The 22,904-nt window shown below is 41.9% G+C and overlaps 1 protein-coding gene across 3 annotated transcripts in view; it reads right to left on the reverse strand.

The window, feature by feature from the left end:
* The window catches only part of SLC17A5 (solute carrier family 17 member 5), an 86,094-nt gene that overhangs the window by 61,010 nt on the left and 2,180 nt on the right, over positions 1–22,904 (reverse strand). The window contains exons 2-5 of one of the 3 annotated variants that reach the window (XM_018052864.1): positions 16,298–16,354; positions 8,553–8,749; positions 4,957–5,190; positions 1,985–2,072 (exon numbers count right to left, since the gene is read on the reverse strand). In XM_018052864.1, the coding sequence (XP_017908353.1) occupies positions 1,985–2,072; positions 4,957–5,190; positions 8,553–8,749; positions 16,298–16,354 (576 nt within the window). Of the gene's footprint in view, positions 1–1,984; positions 2,073–4,956; positions 5,191–8,552; positions 8,750–9,310; positions 10,412–16,297; positions 16,355–22,904 lie in introns of those variants that run through there. The other 2 variants (XM_005684429.3, XM_018052865.1) reach the window with 2 other exon arrangements.

Genomic DNA, 22,904 nt, shown 5'->3' on the forward strand with positions numbered 1-22,904 from the left:
AAAACTCATCATATGCAAAATAGATACATTAATATGTAGTTACATTAGTTACAATTATATAGCTATTGCTGCATTAGAAGGCATCAATCAACTGAAGACCTATTATAATATGAGCTAGTAAATGCCACATTGCTAGTAAATGTGTTAGAAAGCCAAGTGTTTGGGGGAAAGGCTCAAAGATGATCTCTAAACATAACCTACTGCAGCACATCTGACGGAAAATGAACAAAGCTTTAAGTAATCTAATTTGCTCCAAATACATTACATACATTTATATCATATAAATAAGTACTAAAACTCATTTTAGTATTTAGTACAAACAGAAGACACCTTAGTAGGTATAGTGTAAGCTAAAATAATCAGACATTGTTTCTGGTCTCAAGTTTTAGTCTTATAGAGTAAGTAAATATAAACAAATAATTATTACATGTTAGAAAGTGTTGAGTATCACAGAACAATATGAAAGTTCAAAGGTAGGACAGATAACCTCTGGCCTCTAGAGGTCAGGAAAAGATGTTAAGAGGTAGTGGTGGGACTTGGAAAAGATGACCAATATCTGGTCCCATAAGAAAGAAGATAGAGAGGTAGAGGCAACAGGGTGAGTAGGAATGAAAGCAGGAAAGCGGCAAGTGGGATTGGGAACTTCAGCTGGGTGAAGGAAAGGAAAAGAAAGGCTAGAGAAACAGGCTGAACAGTTGTTGAATATCTGCTCCCTGCCAGGCACTATGTGCCAGGGGCTAGGCTGGCTAAAATGAAGTGGTAATGACCACAAAGACTCTTGACCCCTCATTTGAGCTCAGGCTTTATTTAATAGGCAAAGGAGAATCACAGATAGTGCCTCTTCTTGAACTTATCAGATTCTTTAACATCGATCTTCACACAGCTGTAAGAATCTTCTTAAAAGAAAAAAAAGGAACCTTCTTAAAATGTACATGAGATCATATCTCTCATGCAAAATATTTCCCCATTGCCTTTTGGAGAAGAAAAACCCTGTGACCCGTAGGCCTTCATGTAATCTGGCTCTTGTTTATTTCTCTAAACCCATCCCACTCCAGTACTCTTGCCTGGAAAATCCCATGGAGGGAGGAGCCTGGAAGGCTGCAGTCCATGGGGTCTCTGAGGGTCGGACAGGACTGAGAGACTTCCCTTTCACTTTTCACTTTCATACATTGGAGAAGGAAATGGCAACCCACTCCGGTGTTCTTGCCTGGAGAATCCCAGGGACGGGGGAGCCTGGTGGGCTGCCGTCTATAGGGTCGCACAGAGTTGGACACCGCTTAAGTGACTTAGCAGCAGCAGACACCTACAGCGTTTCTCATTGCTTTGAAACTATGTTACTTCCTGCCTGTCAGTCCTTGTACATGTTGTTCTGTTTGGCTGGAATGCTTTCCTTTTTTGCTCTTTGCATGACTGGTTCATCTCATTCTTTAGATTTTAGCTTAAAAGCCACTGCAAGAGAGGTCTTTCTCAACCCCTATATTTAAAAGCAGTCAGATCAAAAGTTCATTCCTCCAGTGAGCTGGAGGAATTATAATTCACATATAAAGCTCATGCTATCTTACCTATAGATCAAATGACAGAAAATAATGCATAGGGGAAAAAAAAAGTGTCTGAAGGGAGGGATTGAAAGTCATTTATGAGATGATCAAACCAGAAATCACAACTTAAGGATACAAGTATTCAATTTTCCAGCTTTTTGGGGATTTTGTTCTGTTAAAGCATTCTCTATACCAACATCTGAAAAGGCAACATGGTTTGAAATAAAGGATGGCAGATGGAGAAAATGACAATAGTTAATTATGCCACATTGCTATATGCTAGTGAGCCAAGGAAAACCATTAATAACTAAGTTGTATCCTCAAAACTTTATTTTTCCCCAAAGGAAACACTTGACATTACATGACTCTGGTGTATACCTTTCCCCCAAGGTTGATGTGTAAATAACAAACTGTAGCAAAAATCTTTATAAAAATGGTTATCTCACCTGCATATGAAATACTCAGAAGCTTGCTTCTTTCAAGAGGGGGAGCCCATGAAGACCACATGGCATGCATGGCTGGATACGTGACACCCTGAGAAGGGAAAAAGGCATTTCTGATGAAATACAAAGTAGTTTCGTTAATGTTTTAAATTCAGTTGAGTATTTTGTTGCAAGAAAAATTTCTGGATAAGACTCAAACCAGAATTACGTTTCGTGGAGTGACATGCCTTTACAGTGTTGAGTGAAAATACCTCATAGTGAAGTTCTTTAAAAATCTGAACAAAGATTTGTGGATTCTGTCAACTGGTTTGAGGACTGTGAAGTAAGGGTTATAAAAAATATAAAAGAATGTATTGAATGATGATATAAAGGGATTCCTCTCAATGTTAACTTTACTCATCTACTTTAAATAAAGTTAACATTGAGAGGAATCCCTTTATATCATCATTCAATACATTATTTATACATATATATATATATTTTTAAGGGCTTCCCTGGTGGCTCAGAGGTTAAAGTGTCTGCCTGGAATGAGGGAGAATCAGGTTCGATCCCTGGGTTGGGAAGATCCCCTGGAGAAGGAAATGGCAACCCACTCCAGTACTCTTGCCTGGAAAATCCCATGGAAGGAGGAGCCTGGTAGGCTACAGTCCATGGGGTCGCAAACAGTTGGACACAACTGAGCGACTTCACTTTCTTTCACTTTATTTAAGGCTTGAATGAAATGGAAGTGTAACCAATACATAACTTAAACATACTGATCTAATACTGTGGGATACTAGAAGAAAATTCAAATTCATTCTTATCAACAGGAAAAATGGTCCTACCAAAAAACACTCAATTAGAGTGTTTATGGTATTTTTTTTTTAAGTTTTCTGGTCATAATTAGCCTAGTAAATGCCAATTAGTGGAAGGGCAAGATAGGAGTAGGGGATTAAGAGCTATTAATACAAACTACTAGGTATAAAATAAATAAGCTGTCAGGAAATTATATATCACAGGGAATATAATATTTTATAAACGTTACAAATGGAGTATCAGTTCAGTTCAGTTTAGTCGCTCAGTCATGTCCGACTCTTTGCAACCCCATGAATCGCAGCACGCCAGGCCTCCCTGTCCATCACCAACTCCCAGAGTTCACTCAAACTCACGTCCATCGAGTCAGTGATGCCATCCAGCCATCTCATCCTCTGTCGTCCCCTTCTCCTCCTGCCCCCAATCCCTCCCAGCATCAGAGTCTTTTCCAATGAGTCAACTCTTCCCATGAGGTGGCCAAAGTACTGGAGTTTCAGCTTTAGCATCATTCCTTCCAAAGAAATCCCAGGGCTGATCTCCTTCTGAATGGACTGGTTGGATCTCCTTGCAGTCCAAGGGACTCTCAAGAGTTTTCTCCAACACCACAGTTCAAAAGCAGCAATTCTTCGGCGCTCAGCCTTCTTCACAGTCCAACTCTCACATCCATATATGACCACAGGAAAAACCATAGCCTTGACTAGACGGACCTTAGTCGGCAAAGTAATGTCTCTGCTTTTGAATATGCTATCTAGGTTGGTCATAACTTTTCTTCCAAGGACTAAGCGTCTTTGAATTTCATGGCTGCAGTCACCATCTGCAGTGATTTTGGAGCCCCCCAAAATAAAGTCTGACACTGTTTCCACTGTTTCCCCATCTATTTCCCATGAAGTGATGGAACCAGATGCCATGATCTTCGTTTTCTGAATGCTGAGCTTTAAGCCAACTTTTTCACTCTCCTCTTTCACTTTCATCAAGCAGCTTTTTAGTTCCTCTTCACTTTCTGCCATAAGGGTGGTGTCATCTGCATATCTGAGGTGATTGATATTTCTCCCGGCAATCTTGATTCTAGCTTGTGTTTCTTCCAGCCCAGCGTTTCTCATGACGTACTCTGCATATAAGTTAAATAAGCAGGCTGACAATATACAGCCTTGACGTACTCCTTTTCCTATTTGGAACCAGTCTGTTGTTCCATGTCCAGTTCTAACTGTTGCTTCCTGACCTGCATACAGATTTCTTAAGAGGCAGGTCAGGTGGTCTGGTATTCCCATCTCTTTCAGGATTTTCCACAGTTTACTGTTTGAATCACTATGTTGTACATCTGAGATTTACATAATATTGTACATCTGTTACACCTTGACTTAAAAAAATACCAATTACTGATAATGGAGAAGTAACAGAACGGTGAAAGCAGGGAGGTCCATAGAGACTTGGGAGAGGAAGAGATGCTACAGGGAACAGGAAGGAATGGACTCTGGTAGATTCAAAGTGGTAGATTCACTGCTCTCCTTGGCCATTCACTAGCTGTTGTAGCCTCAGAAAGATTAGTTAACCTCTTAGAACTTCCAGGTCTTTATCTGTAAAACAGGTATTTTACTTATGCAAGGAGAAGAGGAACCTGGTATTAGGGGGCTAGTTTTATTTTGTAATCAAGAAGAGTTTATTTGGTACACCTCTATTTGATAAGGATCATTCAGGTGAGTGACCAAAGCTTAAATGTAAATAGCACTTGGCAATTTCCAAAGTTTTCTAGCTATTATTATATGACTGGATTTTACTACTCCAGTCAGTGTTTTTCCTACACAGATACAAAGGGATTCCTCTCAATGTTAACTTTACTCATCTACTTTATTTAAGGCCTGAATGAGACTAACACTTTTTCACTTCCTTATCTCCTCAGTAGGAGGGAGCAGTGGGAGCTGTGAAGTGTCCCCTACAAAATGTTTTCTCTGGTCTTTGAGCAAAGCTTCTAACTTTGGAGTGCTTCCACTGGAGAGCTCATCGACCACAAACAAAAATCTACTCACGTTATTTTATGGTTTAATCAGTTTTTAGTTAAAAAATAAACCCTTATCATCTTTCAGTGTCATTTCTTGGGGCTCATGTTCATACCAAAGAATGATATCTTTAAGAAGATAAGAAAGTGAGAAGGGGTAAGAAGAAAAATAAAAGAGAAAAAAGCATACCTCTCCTAGCCCTTCTAGTGCCCTGAGTGCAACAAGGGCTCCGACTCCGAAATCTGCGGCAAGGGGAGTGAACAGGGTGAAGATAGCTGTAGCAAAGATCCCGAATCCTAGCAACAGCTTCCCCCCACTTCTGCTGGCAACATATCCTCCAGGAATTTGTGTGATGATGTAGCCATAAAAAAAAGACCCGAGAATCCATCCTTGAGTTTCTGCATCCCACCGGTACTTTTTACCCTATAAAGAACAGGAAAAAGAAAAAAAAAGTCTTTTATGGCTAAGTAACATTCCTTCGTGTTCATGTACCACAGCTTTATCCATTCATCTGTCAGTGGACTTGGACGTTTCCTCCACGTCTGGCTGCTGTAAATAGCGCTACAGTGAACACTGGGGTGCACATGTCTTTTAGAATTGTGGTTTTCTCAGGGTATATGCCCAGTAGTGGGATTGCTGGGTCATATGGTAGTTTTAGTCCTCTTTTTTTTTTTAAGGAATACTCCACACTCTTCTCCACAATGGCTGCATCAGTTTACATTCCCACTAACAGTGCCTGAGGTTTCTACCTAGAGCCTGTTATAGAGAGTGAAGTAAGTCAGAAAGAGAGAGACAATTAACATATATATATGGGAACTAGAAAAACAGTACTGATGAAACTAGTAGAGGATGGATTTCTGGACACAGCAGGGGACAGTGAGGGCGGGAATGAATGGGGGAGGTAGCGCTGACATATACACACACTCGCGTAAAATAGACAGTTAGTGAGAAGCCGCTACAGAACACAGGGAGCCCACCCTGGCACTCTGTGATGACCTAGAGGGGTGGGATGGGGGAGGTCAGGGAGGCTCCAGATACATATATAATTAGGACTGATTTCCATTGTTGTACAGCAGAAACCAACAGAACATTGTAAAGAAAATTTCCACCAAGTAAAAATTTTTTTAAAAACCCAGCCTTTTAACATCTTGATAAAATGGCTCCTTTCTCTTATTGGCATGTGAGTACATATAAATGCAATTTTGAACCACTGTTCTTTTTTTCCTGTTCTCTCGTTTTTTGGCTGTGAGGCCTGTGAGATCTTAGTTCCCCGACCAGGGACTGAACCCAGGCCATACCAGTGAAAGCACCAAGTCCTAACCACTGGACTACCAGGAAACTCCCCAGAACCACTGATGGAGGCTGAAGAACATGCAGACTTCCTCTTGGGGGGATGAGTCAATGTGATACAGACATGCAGTATCTAGGAGTGAACGGAAAATCACTGAAAGTCATAATGTGCAGGCATGCTTGCTATTTTATAAAACTAGACGATGGGATGAATTGTAGATGTTTTGTGACAAAGAAGGCTCAAAAAAGGCAGAGAGTTGATCCAGAAAGTTACTGATCAGGATACTTCAGAGGCTAAGCCAGGCTTTAGAGCTAGGACTGGGTTCAAGGCCAGCTGTGTTACTTACTGGATTTGTGATCTGGGAAGATTAAATGGAAAAGGCACATAAAATAAGGCCTGACACATAGTAAGTAACCACTTAATGTTAGCTACCAGTATGCAAAAATATAATGTCTCCTCATTTCAGAGCAAGCGCTTAAACCAAGATACAGAGCAGTAGCACAGAGCAGGAATCTGAACCAAGCCAGAAACTTCATGTGAGCAGGAAAGGTCTTTTAACTAGCAGCAACACACAGCAAGGTGAATATGATGATTTAAAAATTGTATTAGTTTATATTTTTGGTTGTGCTGGGTCTTTGTTGCTATGCACGGGCTTTCTCTCGTTGCATCGAGTAGGGACTACTCTCTAGCTGCGGTGCATGGACTTCTCATTGCAGTGGCTTCTCTTATTGCAGAGCACAGGCTCAGGAGTTGTGGCCCACGGGCTAATTTGCTCCATGGCATGTAGAATCTTCCAGGACAAAGGATCGAACCTGTGTCCTGCATTGGCAGGCAGATCCCTATCCACTGCACCACCAGGGAAGTCCGAATATGAAGATTTGACAACTGGGTATCTGAATCTTTAGTGCACGTAGCCATGTAACCTAACCCATGTGTTAAGAACCATTCAGGATTTCTTTTTACTCTGCATATAAGGCAGAAAGGTGGCTCAGATGCTAAAGAATCTGCCTGCAATGTAGGAGACCTCGGTTTGATCCCTGGGTCGGGAAGATCCCGTGGAGAAAGGAATGGCTACCCATCCCTGTATTCTGGCCTGGAGAATTCCATGGACAGAGGAGCCTGGTGGGCTAGAGTCCATGGGATTGCAAAGAGTTGGACACGATTAGTGACTAAAACTTTTCAAGTAGTTGAATTATCAGACAGAATTTGTGGAAAGGAGAAATACAAAGCAAACCCATAATTATGTTTGTTTACAGTACCATTCTGTAGCTTCTCTGAAATTCCAGGGCTTCATGAAGTATCTAGCAGTTACAGGTTGAGGTAGGGAAAGTGGGTGATATGTACCCTTAACATGTATTCAGTAGCATTATCAAAGTACAGTGTAAAGATTTTTGATGTCATTATTTTCGTACATGTGCTTGTTTGGGGGCAGAAACCCTCTTCCCTGTTTGAGGAGAGGGAAGTCTTCTCATCTGTAAATGGCAGAGAAGACTCACCTAACATGGGATCTGGCTCCTTGATAAGCACTGAAGATGGATAAAAATATGCTTATAAAAAGACACCAGCCTGTCCCCCCTGTACTGTCTCCATGCAAAACAAAACGTTTAATATGTGTAAAACTCAATTCTGAACAAATGATGAACAAGCACTCATCAATACCACTAGAATACGAGGGGGGCAAAATGATATAAGTAGCTTAGGTGAGACATGTTATAGATTTTTGAAAAGATATTGATGAATTCTTATTTTTCACCCTTGTAGTTGAGATTGTTTAAATTCTCCTGCAACAGAGGGCTTCCTTGGTGGATCAGTGGTAAAGAAGCAGCCAGACAATGCAGGAGACACATGCTTGATCCCTGACCTATGAAGATCCCCCATAACGTGGAACAACCAAGCCCAAGCACCACAACTACTGAGCCTGTACTCTAGAGTCTGGGGAACTGCAACCACTGAGCCCACGTGCCACAGCTACTGAAGCCCGTGCACCCTAGAGCCCTTGCTCTGCAATAAGAGAAGCCACCGCAATGAGAAGCCTGCTCACTGCAACTAGAGAGGAGCCCCCACTTGCAGCAAGGAGAGAAAAGTCTACGCGGCAACTAAGACCCAGCATAGCCAAAAATAAATAAATAAAATTTTAAAAGTTCTCCTGCAACAGGAACCTTTTAAAGAGTACAGCTATTAAATATTGTTCCCATAAAAACTATTTAGCAACATCTAAAACAATCTAATTTCCCAGTATGCCAGACAGGTTTTTCTAAATTCTCTTCAAGGATGGCATGTTTATGGAGGAAACTCAAAAGTTACTTTTCAAACAGATCAGGGTGCAGTGGCAGCAGCTAACCAGTCACTGGGAAAACACAAAAGAAAATCATTCAGGGTTTACATGAAGAAAGAATGTGTGTTTCTGTAGGAGGTACAAATTCAATGTTTTTCAATATGTTTACCTGGAAGTATTTCACGATTAAGATAATCTGTTTGAAAAAACAGCACTCACCGTTTGGTTGTGAAGAACTTTTATGGGAGCAGAATGCTCTGCACACTCGTAGGACGTTCTATTATCTTTGGCAGTTGTGTTTGAATCCACCATGTCCACTAGTGCAACACTCAGATTCACCCGTAATGAATAGAGAACGAAGAAACCAAAAAAGGACAAAAATGCTAGGTTGTAACGAGCAGAGCAGCATACTGGAGCTGAAATAAAGACTTGGGGTAAAACTTCCATGAAGAGAATAACTTAGATCATATTGTCTAAATCATTAAAAAGGTCACTTCTTAGATGTACACAAGTTCGTAAATTATGAATATTTTTCTGAGAATACTATCAGATGAAGTATACCTAAAAGCATGTATCAAGTAGAATTTGTTCTGGTATCTGTAGCTTTGAGAAACATTTAACATTTGAGAGCCTGAACTGTAAGATGGTTTCTTAAAACATGGAGGCATCAGTTTTATTAACTCTGCTCAGAAAAATCTGCATTCTGGAGTCAAAACTGAAGCTGACAATCCCTGTCAGCTGACAAGATACGAGAAACACAGGTAAAGGGGTTTAATGGCGTTGGTATTGCTGAAAAGCCATCTCAAACATGGCCAAAAGTCCTTGAGTATTCAGCATACCGTGTACATTACTAACTATGGGTTAGCAGTCATCTCCCATCATAAACATATCTCAGCATAAAACACTTTCTGCTAAGGCCAGGGCATGAACCCCCTTCCCCTCTCTCTGCCCCCCACACACCACGATCGATTTCTTACCTTGAAAACCATCCTCAGAGGCTGGGTTTGAATTAGAAGCCATGATTAATACTTAAGCCTTTCTTGAACTAGATGTATTTAAGAATCCAGAAGCAAACTTGCAGAATCTATGACAGTTGCAGCCCCTGTGACAGTTGCTCAGTTGGTCTTGCTTAAAGGGCCCGTGGTAAAAAGCACAGCAAGAGAATGTACCACACACACACACACACAAAAGGAAAGGCGGAGTGGGTGGGAGAAGCCTGTTAAAGGAAGATCATATGACAGGAGGAATTTGACCTATTTTTTTCCCTCTGATTATAGGTGTATGCACCTACTGTCTGTTTTTCTTCTTTTATTGAGTGGCAGAACTGGAGGGGAGATAAGAGTTCAGGAAGCTGAATTAAGGGTGACTGACCCCAAGTGACAATGACAAAGTGGCGCATCCAGGGTTTTACACCATAAGTTCGACCAACAGAGTGTTTTTAAAGATATGAAAATCTATTTCAATCGCTAACGACAAGTTAAATACATACATACATTTATATATACATAAAAGCATATATGTGTGCTTTTACTTGGCAGTGATATATTAGCATTGTATGCGGATATATAAATACAATACATACATACACACACACATATGCCTGTTGTTCCCTACTCAGGAATCCTGGTATATTCATTGACCTAGCTTTGCACAAGGATATATTTTTCAGAGTACAATTGTCTTGGTTCAGATTCAGACTCAATTCAGATTGAAGCCTTAATGAAGACAGTACAACTGCATTTAGGTGTATGTTAACATACTGTAATCCACTCACTCCTCTGTAGGCACTCATACACTTAACACCTGCTATCAATTTTAGCTTTGTGAAAGATTGACATCTTTTAACAGAGAATTTTTCATTTGGCATTCTTGATTTCTTTCTCCAGAGTAGAGCTGGTGTTCGAACTATGGTGCTACCTGCCACAGTCCAATCCAGACCTGTGGAAACTATAAAGTTTCATTCACACTGCCTCTCTCACCTGAACCTACATACTCTTGCTCTCCACCCCAAGAAAATTGGCAGCTGTTTAGTTAAGGACAGTTTGCAAACTACAAGGCATGTTTTTTTTTTTTTTTTTAAAAATTAAGCCTTTTATTTTGTATTGGGGTATAGCCCTATTAACAATGTTGTTAAAGTTTCAGGTGGGCAGCAAAGGGATTTAGCCACACATATACGTGTATCCATTTTCCCCTAAACTCCCCTGCCATCCAAGCTGCCACATAACATTGAGCAGAGTTCCCTGTGCTATATATTAGGTCCTTGTTGGTTATCCATTTTAAACATAGCAGTGTGTACATGTCCATCCCAAACTCCCTGACTATCCCTTCCCCCATCCTTGGTGCCAAAAGCTTGGGAAGTGGAGAAAAAGCGAGTAAAACGATTTTAAATTACCAGTGCAAAATTACTTGAAAATCTGACCTAGTAGTTATGGATCAGGCAATTTTAACTTCGGGAGGCACATTCAATAATCAGAAAAGAAAATGCCAACACAGAAGTCACAAAGTGACTATATGACTTTGAGGTCTTAAGAAATATTACCAAAAAAATGGTTCCTAGTTTTAAAAAAATGGTTGTTGATTAGAAATCAGTTGGAAAGATTTTATTTCAAGAAAGAATGGCAAGAAAAACGGAACGTATGGTGACAGAGCAAAATGTACCTGTGAATGTGGCCAGTGTGTGAAACTGGTCCAAAGAAAGTGCGCTTGCATGACAATGAGAGAGTACATTCACTGGGCACCCGCCACACAGAAATCAAATTCAAAGTAAAACCATGCTTGCATAACGAGCGGAGCACCCATCAAAACAAACAGCAGCTTCTAAAAGATGGTTTCAACTTAGGAATGTGAAGTAGGTGTAGTTGAAAGAACACAGGCTGATTTAGATCAAAGCAGACCTGCTGATCAGAGAAGGCGATGGCACCCCACTCCAGCACTCCTGCCTGAAGAATCCCACAGACGGAGGAGCCTGGTGGGTTGCAGTCCCTGGGGTCGCTGAGGGTCGGACACGACTGAGTGACTTCACTTTCACCTTTCACTTTCATGCACTGGAGAAGGAAATGGCAACCCACTCCAGTGTTTTTGTCTGGAGAATCCCAGGGACGGGGGAGCCTGGTGGGCTGCCGTCTATGGGGTCGCACAGAGTCAGACACGACTGACTTGCTGATGGAATCTCAGCTCTGATCTTCACTGGCGGTGTGTCTTGGGGAAAGGCAGCTAAGAGTTTCCATTATGAGGTTTCTCAGCTGCCAAACGAGGTGACCACCATCCACCTCACTGGGTTGTGTGTAGATCAGATGAAGTACTGAAGGGCAGGCAGTAAAAGAGAATCCTTTCCCATTTACCCTGGAGAAAGTCGTACCGATGAGATACAGTGCTACAATACACATGTGTGTCACACGGGACAAAAGAGGGACGTAAATATGCTGTGTGTGGGGTAGGCGATGGTCAAGGAAGACCTCGGGGAGAAAGAACACCTAACAGTGAATCTTCATCCGTAAGCAAGAAGCTACGAGCAGGCTAGAGGAGGGAGAGTGATACAAACACAGGCAGGGCAAGCACAGTGTGGAAACAAGAGTGAGCACCAAAGGGGCAGGAAGCCACCTGGCCCTGGGCTTTTGATCACAGATGCCCACTGATAGATGAATGAATATTGAAGATGTGGTCCATATATACAATGGAATATTAGTCATAAAAGGGAATGAATTTGAGTCAGTTGTAGGGAGGTGGCTGAACCTAGAACCCGTTATATAGACTGAAGTAGGTCTTGGGCTCCAAAATCACCACAGATGGTGACTGCAGCCATGGAATTAAAAGACGCTTGATCCTTGGAAGGAAAGCTATGACAATCCTCAGTTCAGTTCAGTTCAGTCACTCAGTCATGTCCGACTCTTTGTGACCCCATGATCCGTAGCACGCCAGGCCTCCCTGTCCATCACCAACTCCCGGAGTTCACTTAAACTCACGTCCATCGAGTCAGTGATGCCATCCAGCCATCTCATCCTGGGTCGTCCCCTTCTCCTCCTGCCCGCAATCCCTCCCAGCATCAGAGTCTTTCCCAATGAGTCAACTCTTCGCATGAGGTGGCCAAAGTACTGGAGTTTCAGCTTTAGCATCATTCCTTCCAAAGAAATCCCAGGGCTGATCTCCTTTAGAATGGACTGGTTGGATCTCCTTGCAGTCCAAAGGACTCTCAAGAGTCTTCTCCAACACCACAGTTGAAAAGCATCAATTCTTCAAAAGCATCAAAGCTTTCTTCACAGTCCAACTCTCACATCCATATATGACCACTGGAAAAACCACAGCCTTGACTAAACGGGCCTTTGTTGGCAAAGTAATGTCTCTACTTTTCAATATGCTATCTAGGTTGGTCATAACTTTCCTTCCAAGGAGTAACTGTCTTTTAATTTCATCGCTGCAATCACCATCTGCGGTCATTTTGGAGCCCAAAAAGATAAAGTCTGACACTGTTTCCACTGTTTCCCCATCTATTTCCCATGAAGTGATGGGACCGGATGCCATAATCTTCGTTTTCTGAATGTTGAGCTTTAAGCCAACTTTTTAACTCTCCTCTTTCACTTTCATCAAGAGGCTTTTTAGCTCCTCTTCACTTTCTGCCATAAGGGTGGTGTCATCTGCATATCTGAGGTTATTGATATTTCTCCCAGCAATCTTGATTCCAGCTTGTGTTTCTTCCAGTCCAGCGTTTCTCATGATGTACTCTGCATATAAGTTAAATAAGCAGGGTGACAATATACAGCCTTGACATACTCCTTTTCCTATTTGGAACCAGTCTGTTGTTCCATGTCTGGTTCTAACTGTTGCTTCCTGACCTGCATATAGGTTTCTCAAGAGGCAGGTCAGGTGGTCTGGTATTCTCATCTCTTTCAGAATTTTCCACAGTTTATTGTAATCTACACAGTCCAAGGCTTTGGCATAGTCAATAAAGCAGAAATATATGTTTTCCTGGAACTCTTGTTTTTTCCATGATCCAGTGGATGTTGGCAATTGGATCTCTGGTTCCTCTGCCTTTTCTAAATCCAGCTTGAACATCTGGAAGTTCATGGTTCACGTATTGCTGAAACCTAGCTTGGAGTATTTTGGGCATTACTTTACTAGCATGTGAAGGCAAACCACTTCAGTATTCTTGCCTTGAGAACCCCATGAACAGTATGAAAAGGCAAAATGATAGGATACTGAAAGAGGAACTCCCCAGGTCAGGTGCCCAATATGCTACTGGAGATCAGTGGAGAAATAACTCCAGAAAGAATGAAAGGATGGAACCAAAGCAAAAACAATATCCAGTTGTAGATGTGACTGGTGATAGAAGCAAGGTCCAATGCTGTAAAGAGCAATATTGCATAGGAACCTGGGGTCCATGAATCAAGGCAAATGAGAAGTGGTCAAACAGGAAATGGCAAGAGTGAACACCGACATTCTAGGAATCAGCGAACTAAAATTGTCTGGAATGGGTGAATTTAACTCAGAAAGTGAAGGGGAGCTGAAAAGCCTCTTGATGAAAGTGAAAGAGGAGAGTGAAAAAGTTGGCTTAAAGCTCAACATTCAGGAAACGAAGATCATGGCATCTGGTCCCATCACTTCATGGGAAATAGATGGGGAAACAGTAGAAACAGTGTCAGACTTTATTTTTTTGGGCTCCAAAATCACTGCAGATGGTGACTGCAGCCATGAAATTAAAAGATGCTTACTCCTTGGAAGAAAAGTCATGACCAACCTAGATAGCATATTGAAAAGCAGAGACATTACTTTGCCGACTAAGGTCCGTCTAGTCAAGGCTATGGTTTTTCCTGTGGTCATGTATGGATGTGAGAGTTGGACTGTGAAGAAAGCTGAACGGCGAAGAATTGATGCGTTTGAACTGTGGTGTTGGAGAAGAGTCTTGAGAGTCCCTTGGACTGCAAGGAGATCCAACCAGTCCATTCTGAAGGAGATCAGCCCTGGGATTTCTTTGGAAGGAATGATGCTAAAGCTGAAGCTCCAGTACTTTGGCCACCTCATGCGAAGAGTTGACTCATTAGAAAAGACTCTGATGCTGGGAGGGATTGCGGGCAGGAGGAGAAGGGGACAACCCAGGATGAGATGGCTGGATGGCATCACGGACTCAATGGACGTGAGTCTGAGTAAACCCCGGGAGATGCTGACGGACAGGGAGGCCTGGCGTGCTGCGATTGATGGGGTCGCAAAGAGTTGGACACGACTGAGCGACTGAACCGAACTGAACTGAACTGAACTGAACCATTACACCTCCCACCATGGACTGCACGGATATCAAACCAGTCAACCCTAAAGGAAATCAACCCTGAATATTCACTGGAAGGGCTGAAGCATCAGTTAGATAGCAAGGGTTGGATAGCAAAAGTTAGGAAGGGTTAGATAGCATCACTGACTCAGCAGACATGAATTTGAACAAACTCTGGCAGATAGTGAAGGACAGAGGAGCCTGGTGTGCTGTAGTCCACGGAGTCACAAAGAGTCACACATGATTTAGCGACTGAACAACAAGGTCAGAAAGAGGAAGAAACTATATCATATTTTAACTCATACATATGGAATCTAGAAAAATAGTACTGATGACCCTATTAAAAGGGAAGAAACGGAGACACTGATGTAGAGAATGAACTTATGGACACGACAGGGGAAGGAGAGGGCAGGATGAATACAACGACTTGAGAAAATAGCATTGACGGATATACACTACCGTGCAGAAGACAGATAGCTAGTGGGAAACTGCTATATAGCAGAGGAAGCCCAGCATGGCATTCTGTAATGACCTGGAGAAGTGGGACAGGAAGGGGGAGGGAGGCTCCAGAGGGAGGGGATACATATATATATATATATATATATATATATATATATATATATATATATATATATATGACTGATTCGCGTTGTTGTAATGGCAGAAACCAATACAACATTGTAAAACAATCATCCTCCAATTAAAAAAAATAAAATTAAAACTAAATTAATTTTTTAAAAAGGAGCAGGAAACAGCAGATGACCTGATGGGGCTGGACTATGATGCTGCAGTAACTGAGTGGAACACTGGTTTCTCAATTTAATGACAAAAACAATAGGCAATAATTATTGAGCTCAATGTGCTCAGTATCAGTCTAAGCATTTTAGATTATGGTTGTAAGGATTAACTGAGGTGGCACATATAAAATATTTACAACACACATAATATGCTTCAATTACTGTGAAATGTTATTATTATAATGCTTTCTCTGGATATTAGGAATTGAGGTAATTAGGGCTTCCCAGGTGGCTCAGTGGGTAAAGAATTAGCGTGAAGTGCAGGAGACACAGGAGATGTGGGTTCAATCCCTGGGTCAAGAAGATTCCCTGGAGGAGGGCATAGCAACCCACTCCAGTATTCTTGCCTAGAGAATCCCATGGACAGAGGAGCCTGGAAAGCTACAGTCCATAGGGTGGCAAAGAGTTGGACATGACTGAAGCAACTGAGCATGCATGTATGTTAGGGATCCAGGTTATTTCTCATTTTTGAGAAATTAAGAGTTGAAAAAAGAAGCTATTGAAGAGAGTCGGGGTGTGAAGTTCTCGGTGAAACAGATAGAACTGCTGAGTGAATGAATATCCACCGAAAACTGGGGTGAGCAATCTGCCCTTGTGTTTCACCTTGAAGCACAACTTGCCTGTAAGCAGATAGCTCACACTGAGGTGGATGCAGTGACAAAGCAAGAGGGCAAAGGAGTTTAGAGTACAAGCAAGAACATAAAGTGCTGGAATATGATTCTGACTCAAGAAGCAAGTAAAATGGAGAAGGCTAATGCTCAGTGAAAGCAGGAGCTTTTCGGCTGTGTTGTTCACCGCTGCCCACCTTCAGCGCCTAGAGCAGTGTCTGCAAGAGTTGGCATACAAATATTTAGGGGGCTTAAAAGTAGAGAGTGTGGCTTCCCCAGTGGCTTGGCTGGTAAAGAACTCACCTGCCAATTCAGGAGACACAGCAGACGCAGGTTTGATCCCCGGGTTGGGAAGATCCCCTGGAGGAGGAAATGGTAACTCACTCCAGTATTCTTGCCTGGAAAATTCCATGGATAGAAGAGCCTGGCGGGCTACAGTCCATGGGGTCACAAAGAGTCGGGCACGACTGAGCAAGCATGAAAAAGTCGAGAGGTGTATCTTTTAAACGATTATTGGCTCATTTATTTTTGGCTGTTCTGGGTCTTTTACTGCGGCACGTAGGCTTTCTCTAGTTGTGGGGAGTGGGGACTATCCTTCACGTGGTGCATCGGCTTCTCACTGAGGTAGCTCCTTTTGTTGTGGGGCACGGGCTCTAGAGAACAGGCTCAGTAGTTGCGCTGCACTGGCCTAGTTGCCCCGAGGCATGTGGAATCTTCCTGGAGCAGGAATCTAACCCATGCCCCCTGCCTTGGCAAGCAGGGTCTTACTGGCCCGCAAGGGAAGTCCCAAAGGGTGTTTCTTAACGGAAGTTCACAGTTCTACCTATGAAGTTGGTACCTATCTTGACAATAGATAAAACAGACACACCTTCTCTCTACTTCTGGACCTGTGTGAAATCTTCCATAAAAATAAATGAGGAGTCAGTGGGTGGAAAGTTCAGATGGAATGAGAGAGAGGTCAAAGTGGAGCAGTTACACAGGCAGGAAGGGAGGAATTCTAGTTGTGGTTAAGGCAGTTATGGGAGCTGGCGAAGTCCAAGGGGTGACTAAGGAGGGAAGGAAGTCGTCAGACACGTTTGAGCCTGAGAACTTGAGGCGATACGTGTGAGAAGTCACTCGAGATAACAGTGGGGAATTAGAACGGAGAAGATGGATGTGTGTCGGGTGGTAAAGCCTGTGATGAAGCAAAGGGCTGGGCAGTGGGCAGAGGAGGAGACCATGTTGGGGAAAGTGGTCTAGCCAAACGGCCCTGAGAGTGGAGGGGTGATTGTCTGGGAGCATCAGTGGAGTATGAAGTGACCCCACCAATTGCTGTAAGACAACAGCAGTGAGGAGGGGGAGTAGAGCGCCCAGGAGGTCAGGCTTCTGTTGGAGTAAGGAGGTGCCTGAGGTGCGTGCAGGCTCGTAAAAACCTGAGAATCCCCGGCCTCCATTCGCGGTGGGAGGGTTTGACACTGGGGACGAGCGGGCCTGGCTGAGGAGCAGGGACGTACTGAGTGCTGGTGAGGGGCTGAGACTGAGGTGGAAAATTCATGGTCAAGGGCACTGACCTACGCAAAGACGATGACTTTCTCTAGAGGAGGGGGCTTGGATGGGTGAGCCCCTTGGCCAGGGAACTGCATTAAAAAAGAGTTCTTATCTAAATGGCTAAAGTAAGTTTTGCTTTTAAAAGGGGTAAATATTTAACTAATCTTAGCCTGTCTTGGGCTTCCCTGGTGGCTCAGATGCTAAAGAATCTGCCTATGATGCAGGAGAACCAGGTTCAGTCTCTGGGTCAGGAAGATCCCCTGGAAAAGGGAATGGCAACCTACTCCAGTGTTCTCGCCGGAAGAATTCCATGGTCAGAGAAGCCTGGCAAGTCCATGGGTTGGGCTTGCCAAGACAGTTGGACATGACTGAGCAACTAACACACACACACACACACACACACACACACACACACACACAGCCTGTCTTATGGGTAACCCACTCCTGATAAATCCTTATTTATTTCTAGTTCCCAAATTAATATCCATTTACATGAAAACAAATTCCGTTAAAATGGACTCAGTTAATTTTTTTACTGTTAGGCATTGAATATATTAATTTTTAAAATATATGCAACAATATTAAATGTATCTGCCTGGAGAATTTCATGGACAGAGGAGCCTGGCGGGCTGCAGCCCATGGGGTCTCAAAGAGTCGGACACAACTGAGTGACCAACACACAACGTTAAATGTAGGCCTTGTTTAACTCTATACTCTGTAAGAGAAAAATAAAAAACCGCTAAAATGGACTCAGTTACTTTAACATGTTAACACTGATTATCACAACATGACCCAAGGCCACTTCCCTTCATCCTGCAATATGGCTGCTATCTACGAGCACTGCCTACCTTACATTTAAGACTGTAATTACACACAAGTTCTATTTATGTGTACTATACAAAGCTTATATAACTGAACCTTGAATGTAACCATCTGCCTCTTGTCCCAAAAGAATATAGAGGCAAAAACCAAAACAAAACGATAACAAAATGAAATAAAGCAGAGGATGTGCCATTTTAAGCTAGAAAATCAAGTTCCAATAGAGTGTTACATGAAGAATGGGGCTCTTGTTTTTTTGGTGCCAGCTGCTCTGAGGAATGCAAAATCCAAACAATTTTAATTGATGATAATAATAGTAATTAACGTTTACTGTATGCTAAACTCTATTCCAAGCACTTTCTATTAGCTTATTTAATCCTCACAATAGCCCTATGAGTTAGGTATATTATTTTTCTCTGATTTACAGGCACAGAGAGGTTAGGTTAGGTAGTGAAACTAGCATTGGCAATTAGGCACCCTGCCTCCAGATCCACGTTCTGCTTTTAAACACAAAGAAATGTCGAAGGAGATCTAAAACTGACTTTTCCTAACATGAATGAACATATTTTCGGCGCAAACAGTATTCTGAAAGTCCATTTAATCAAATACAAGACACATTTCATTCATACAAAAATAAACCTTCAACTGGTGAGAAGTGTGAGGAATGGAAATTTTATGTGTGCCTAATTCTCTTCCTCCCTCCTATCTAGATTAAGCAGAAAAATCTATACATTCCTGTGGTTTATCAGCATTGAGCCTTCCTTCCCCCCACCACTTAAAAACATTTGGGGGATATATTAATAGTTGATCTGATTTACAAGTTGTATTATTTTCAAGTGTATAGCAAAGTGAATCTGTTATACATATACATATATCCACTCTTTTTTAGATTCTTTCCCCATATAGGTCATTACAGAATATTGAGTAGAGTTCCTTGTGCTATTCAGCAGGTCCTTACAGTTACCTATTTTATATACAGTGGTGTGTATATGTCAATCTCAGTCGTCCAATTTATGCCTCCCTCATTACGTCTTGGTAACTGTAAATTTGTTTTCTACATCTGTATCTCTATTTCTGTTTTGTAGATAAGTTCCTTTGTATCCCCCTTTTTTAGATTCCACATATAAGCGATATAATATGATATTTGTCTTTCTCTACCTGACTTACTTCACTCAGTGTGACAGTCTCTAGATTAGCGGAATCAGGTTCCCTGACTTTAGAATACAAAGCTACAGTATTCAAGACAGAATACTGGCAGAAAAACAGAAATATAGACCAATGGAGCAGGATAGAAAGTAGAGATAAACCCAGGCACCTACGGTCACCTACTCTGTGAAAAAGGAAGCAAGAATCCACAATGGAGAAAGACAGTCTCTTCAATAAGTGGTGCTGGGAAAACTGGACAACTACATGTAGAAGAATGAAATTATTACACTCCTGAACACCACACACAAAAATAAATTCAAAATGGACTCAAGGCTTAAATGTAAGACTAGACACTATACAACTCTTAGAGGAAAACATGCACCGAACATACTTTGACATAAATTTCAGCAAGATCTTTTTTGGTACACTTCCTAGAGTAAATGGAAATAAAAACCAAAAATAAACAAACGGGGCTAATTAAACTTTAACTTTCCTTTTGCATGGCAAAGGAAATCATAACCAAAATGAAAAGACAAACCTCAAAATGGGAGAAGAGATGTGGAAATGAAGCAACCAACAAGGAATTCAGTGCAATTCAGTTCAGTTGCTCAGTCATGTCCGACTCTGCGACCCCATGAATCGCAGCACGCCAGGCCTCCCTGTCCATCACCAACTCCCAGAGTTCACTCAGACTCAAGTCTATCTAGTCGGTGATGCCATCCAGCCATCTCATCCTCTGTCGTCCCCTTCTCCTCCTGCCACCAATCCCTCCCAGCATCAGAGTCTTTTCCAATGAGTCAACTCTTCGCGTGAGGTGGCCAAAGTACTGGAGTTTCAGCTTTAGCATCATTCCTTCCAAAGAATACCCAGGGCTGATCTCCTTTAGAATGGACTGGTTGGATCTCCTTGCAGTCCAAGGGACTCTCAAGAGTCTTCTCCAACACCACAGTTCAAAAGCATCAATTCTTTAGCACTCAGCCTTTTTCACAGTCCAACTCTCACATCCATACGTGATCACTGGAAAAACCATAGCCTTGACTAGATGGACCTTTGTTGGCAAAGTAATGTCTCTGCTTTTTAATATGCTATCTAGGTTGGTCATAACAAGGGATTAATCTCCTTTAAAATACATGAACAGCTCATGCAGCTCAGAAAAACAAAAAACAAATAAAAAATGGGCAGAAGACCTAAACAGACATTTCTCTGAAGAAATACAGATGACTAGAAAGCACATGAGAAGATGTGTAACATCACTAATTATTAGCAAAATACAAATCAAAACTACAATGAGGTATCACCTCATACCAGCCAGAATAGCCATCATCCAAAAGTCTGCAAACCATAAATGCTGGAGAGGGTGTGGAAAAAATGGAACCCTCCTAGACTGTTGGTGGGAATGCAAATTGATACAGTCACTATGGAGAACAATATGGAGATTCCTTAAAAAACTAAGAGCTACCAATATTCCTACTCCTGGGCATATTATCTGGGGAAAATCATAATTCAAAAAGATACATGTACCCTCAGTGTTCATTGCAACACTGTATACAATGTCCAGGACATTCAGGCAACCTAAATATTCATCAACAGAGGAATGGATACATAAGATGTGATACACATATACAATGAAATATTACTCAGCCAGAGAAAAGAATGAAATAATGCCATCTACAGCAACACAATGTCTGCCATCACTTTGGCGTGCATCTCTGAAATCTAGCTGGCTATGTAAAAACAAATGCCTGAAAGGCAAACCAGTCAGGTCACGGAGAATTCTGTCATATTCTGTCAACCTGAGAGGTTCTTAACACTATAGAAATATACCTTAATTTTAGCTCTCTTAATAAAGAAGCACGACCTATAAAACAAGACCATGACCTCTTATCCATGATGGAATGAGTGGTGAACTTTCAAATTTGTGAAGTCAACAAAAATGATTAAGCATTTTGCAAATAGGAATTTCTCAAATGTAACGCAAAGGTGGCAGTGTTGTGACAAGGAAGGAGGATGGGACTAAAATCTAGAACTCTGGTTAGACTTTAACACGGCTATAGCAATCTTTGGGAACTTAATCTCTTTGGCTCTTGGTTGTTTGTATATAAAATGATGCCCACCAGATGGTAGTTTAGTCTCTAAGGTGTTTTAACTGATGTATAACATTATAACTAACATTTTATCAGCTTTTGTTATCTCTTCTGGTAAGCAAAACTATACACATAGGCGTACAGAAGACACTGCTAATTTCATATAGGCTTGGTCCAAAACAAACATAAATGGTAAGCGAAACATAAATGCTCAGTCACGTTGGACTCTTTGTGACCCCATGGACTGTAGTCCGCCAAGCTCCTCTGTCCACAGGGTTTTTCCAGGCAAGAATACTGGAGTGGGTTGCCATGTCCTCCTCCAGTGAATCTTCTCAACCCAGGGATCCAACCCAGGTCTCCCGCATTGTGGGTGGATTCTTTACCATCTGAGACACCAGGGAAGCCCAAGAATACTGGAGTGGGTAGCCTATCCCTCTTCTAGGGCATCTTCCTGACCCAGAAATCGAACCAGGGTCTCCTGCATTGCAGGCAGAGCCTTTACCAACTGAGCTACCAGAGAAGTCCAAGAATACTGGAGTGGATAGGCTACCTATCCCTTCTCCAAGGGATCTTCCTGACCCAGGAATTGAACTGGGGTCTCCTGCATGGCAGGCGGATTCTTTACCCACTGAGCTACCAGGGAAGCCCAAGACATATATAAACATACAGAAAGAGAGATTTTAAGGTCAGCTGAAGATTTACTCCTTCAGGCACCACTAAAAAGCTAATTCTGGATGAAAAGTTTGTTTTTTTTTTAAACACCTACAATGTCTGAAATGTGCAAAGCAAACATACAGAACATAATTTAAATAAAAACATAACTAATAGTCATCTTGTTTCTTCTATTAGATGTACAGAAGCCAGGACCGGGGCACTACTGAGCGAGAAGATGAGGTAACCGCTGGGGCCTCTTATAAAGCTGTTACGCCCATCTTTGTCTTTCCCATCGCTCCTCTCTTGTCCTTGTCATAGCACGCCAGGCACAAAGCGTAATTTAAAATATTGTTGACTAATGCAACACCCTGTAACTTTTCTCTAAAACCCTTATATTTTAAGTAGCAAAAAATAACAATGTGTTGTACTATTTTTATCTTCTTTTCCTCTCTTGTAGGTAATGTATAGAGTAAAAATAAGAGGGGAAATGGTTATAATAAAGACAGCCACCTCAAGGCATGAGGAACAGGGCTAAGATCTATACAAGAACACTCAACCCATGAATCAAGGAGGGATTGTTTTCAAATTTCATTTCCATCTCATTCCATTTCCCAAAAGGAATGAAAATTTTCTTTTTTAATCTAGTTTATTGAGGTATATTTTACACACAATAAAATGCT

The sequence above is a fragment of the Capra hircus genome, chromosome 9 (genome assembly GCF_001704415.2).
Source record: "Capra hircus breed San Clemente chromosome 9, ASM170441v1, whole genome shotgun sequence".
Lineage (NCBI taxonomy): Eukaryota > Metazoa > Chordata > Mammalia > Artiodactyla > Bovidae > Capra > Capra hircus.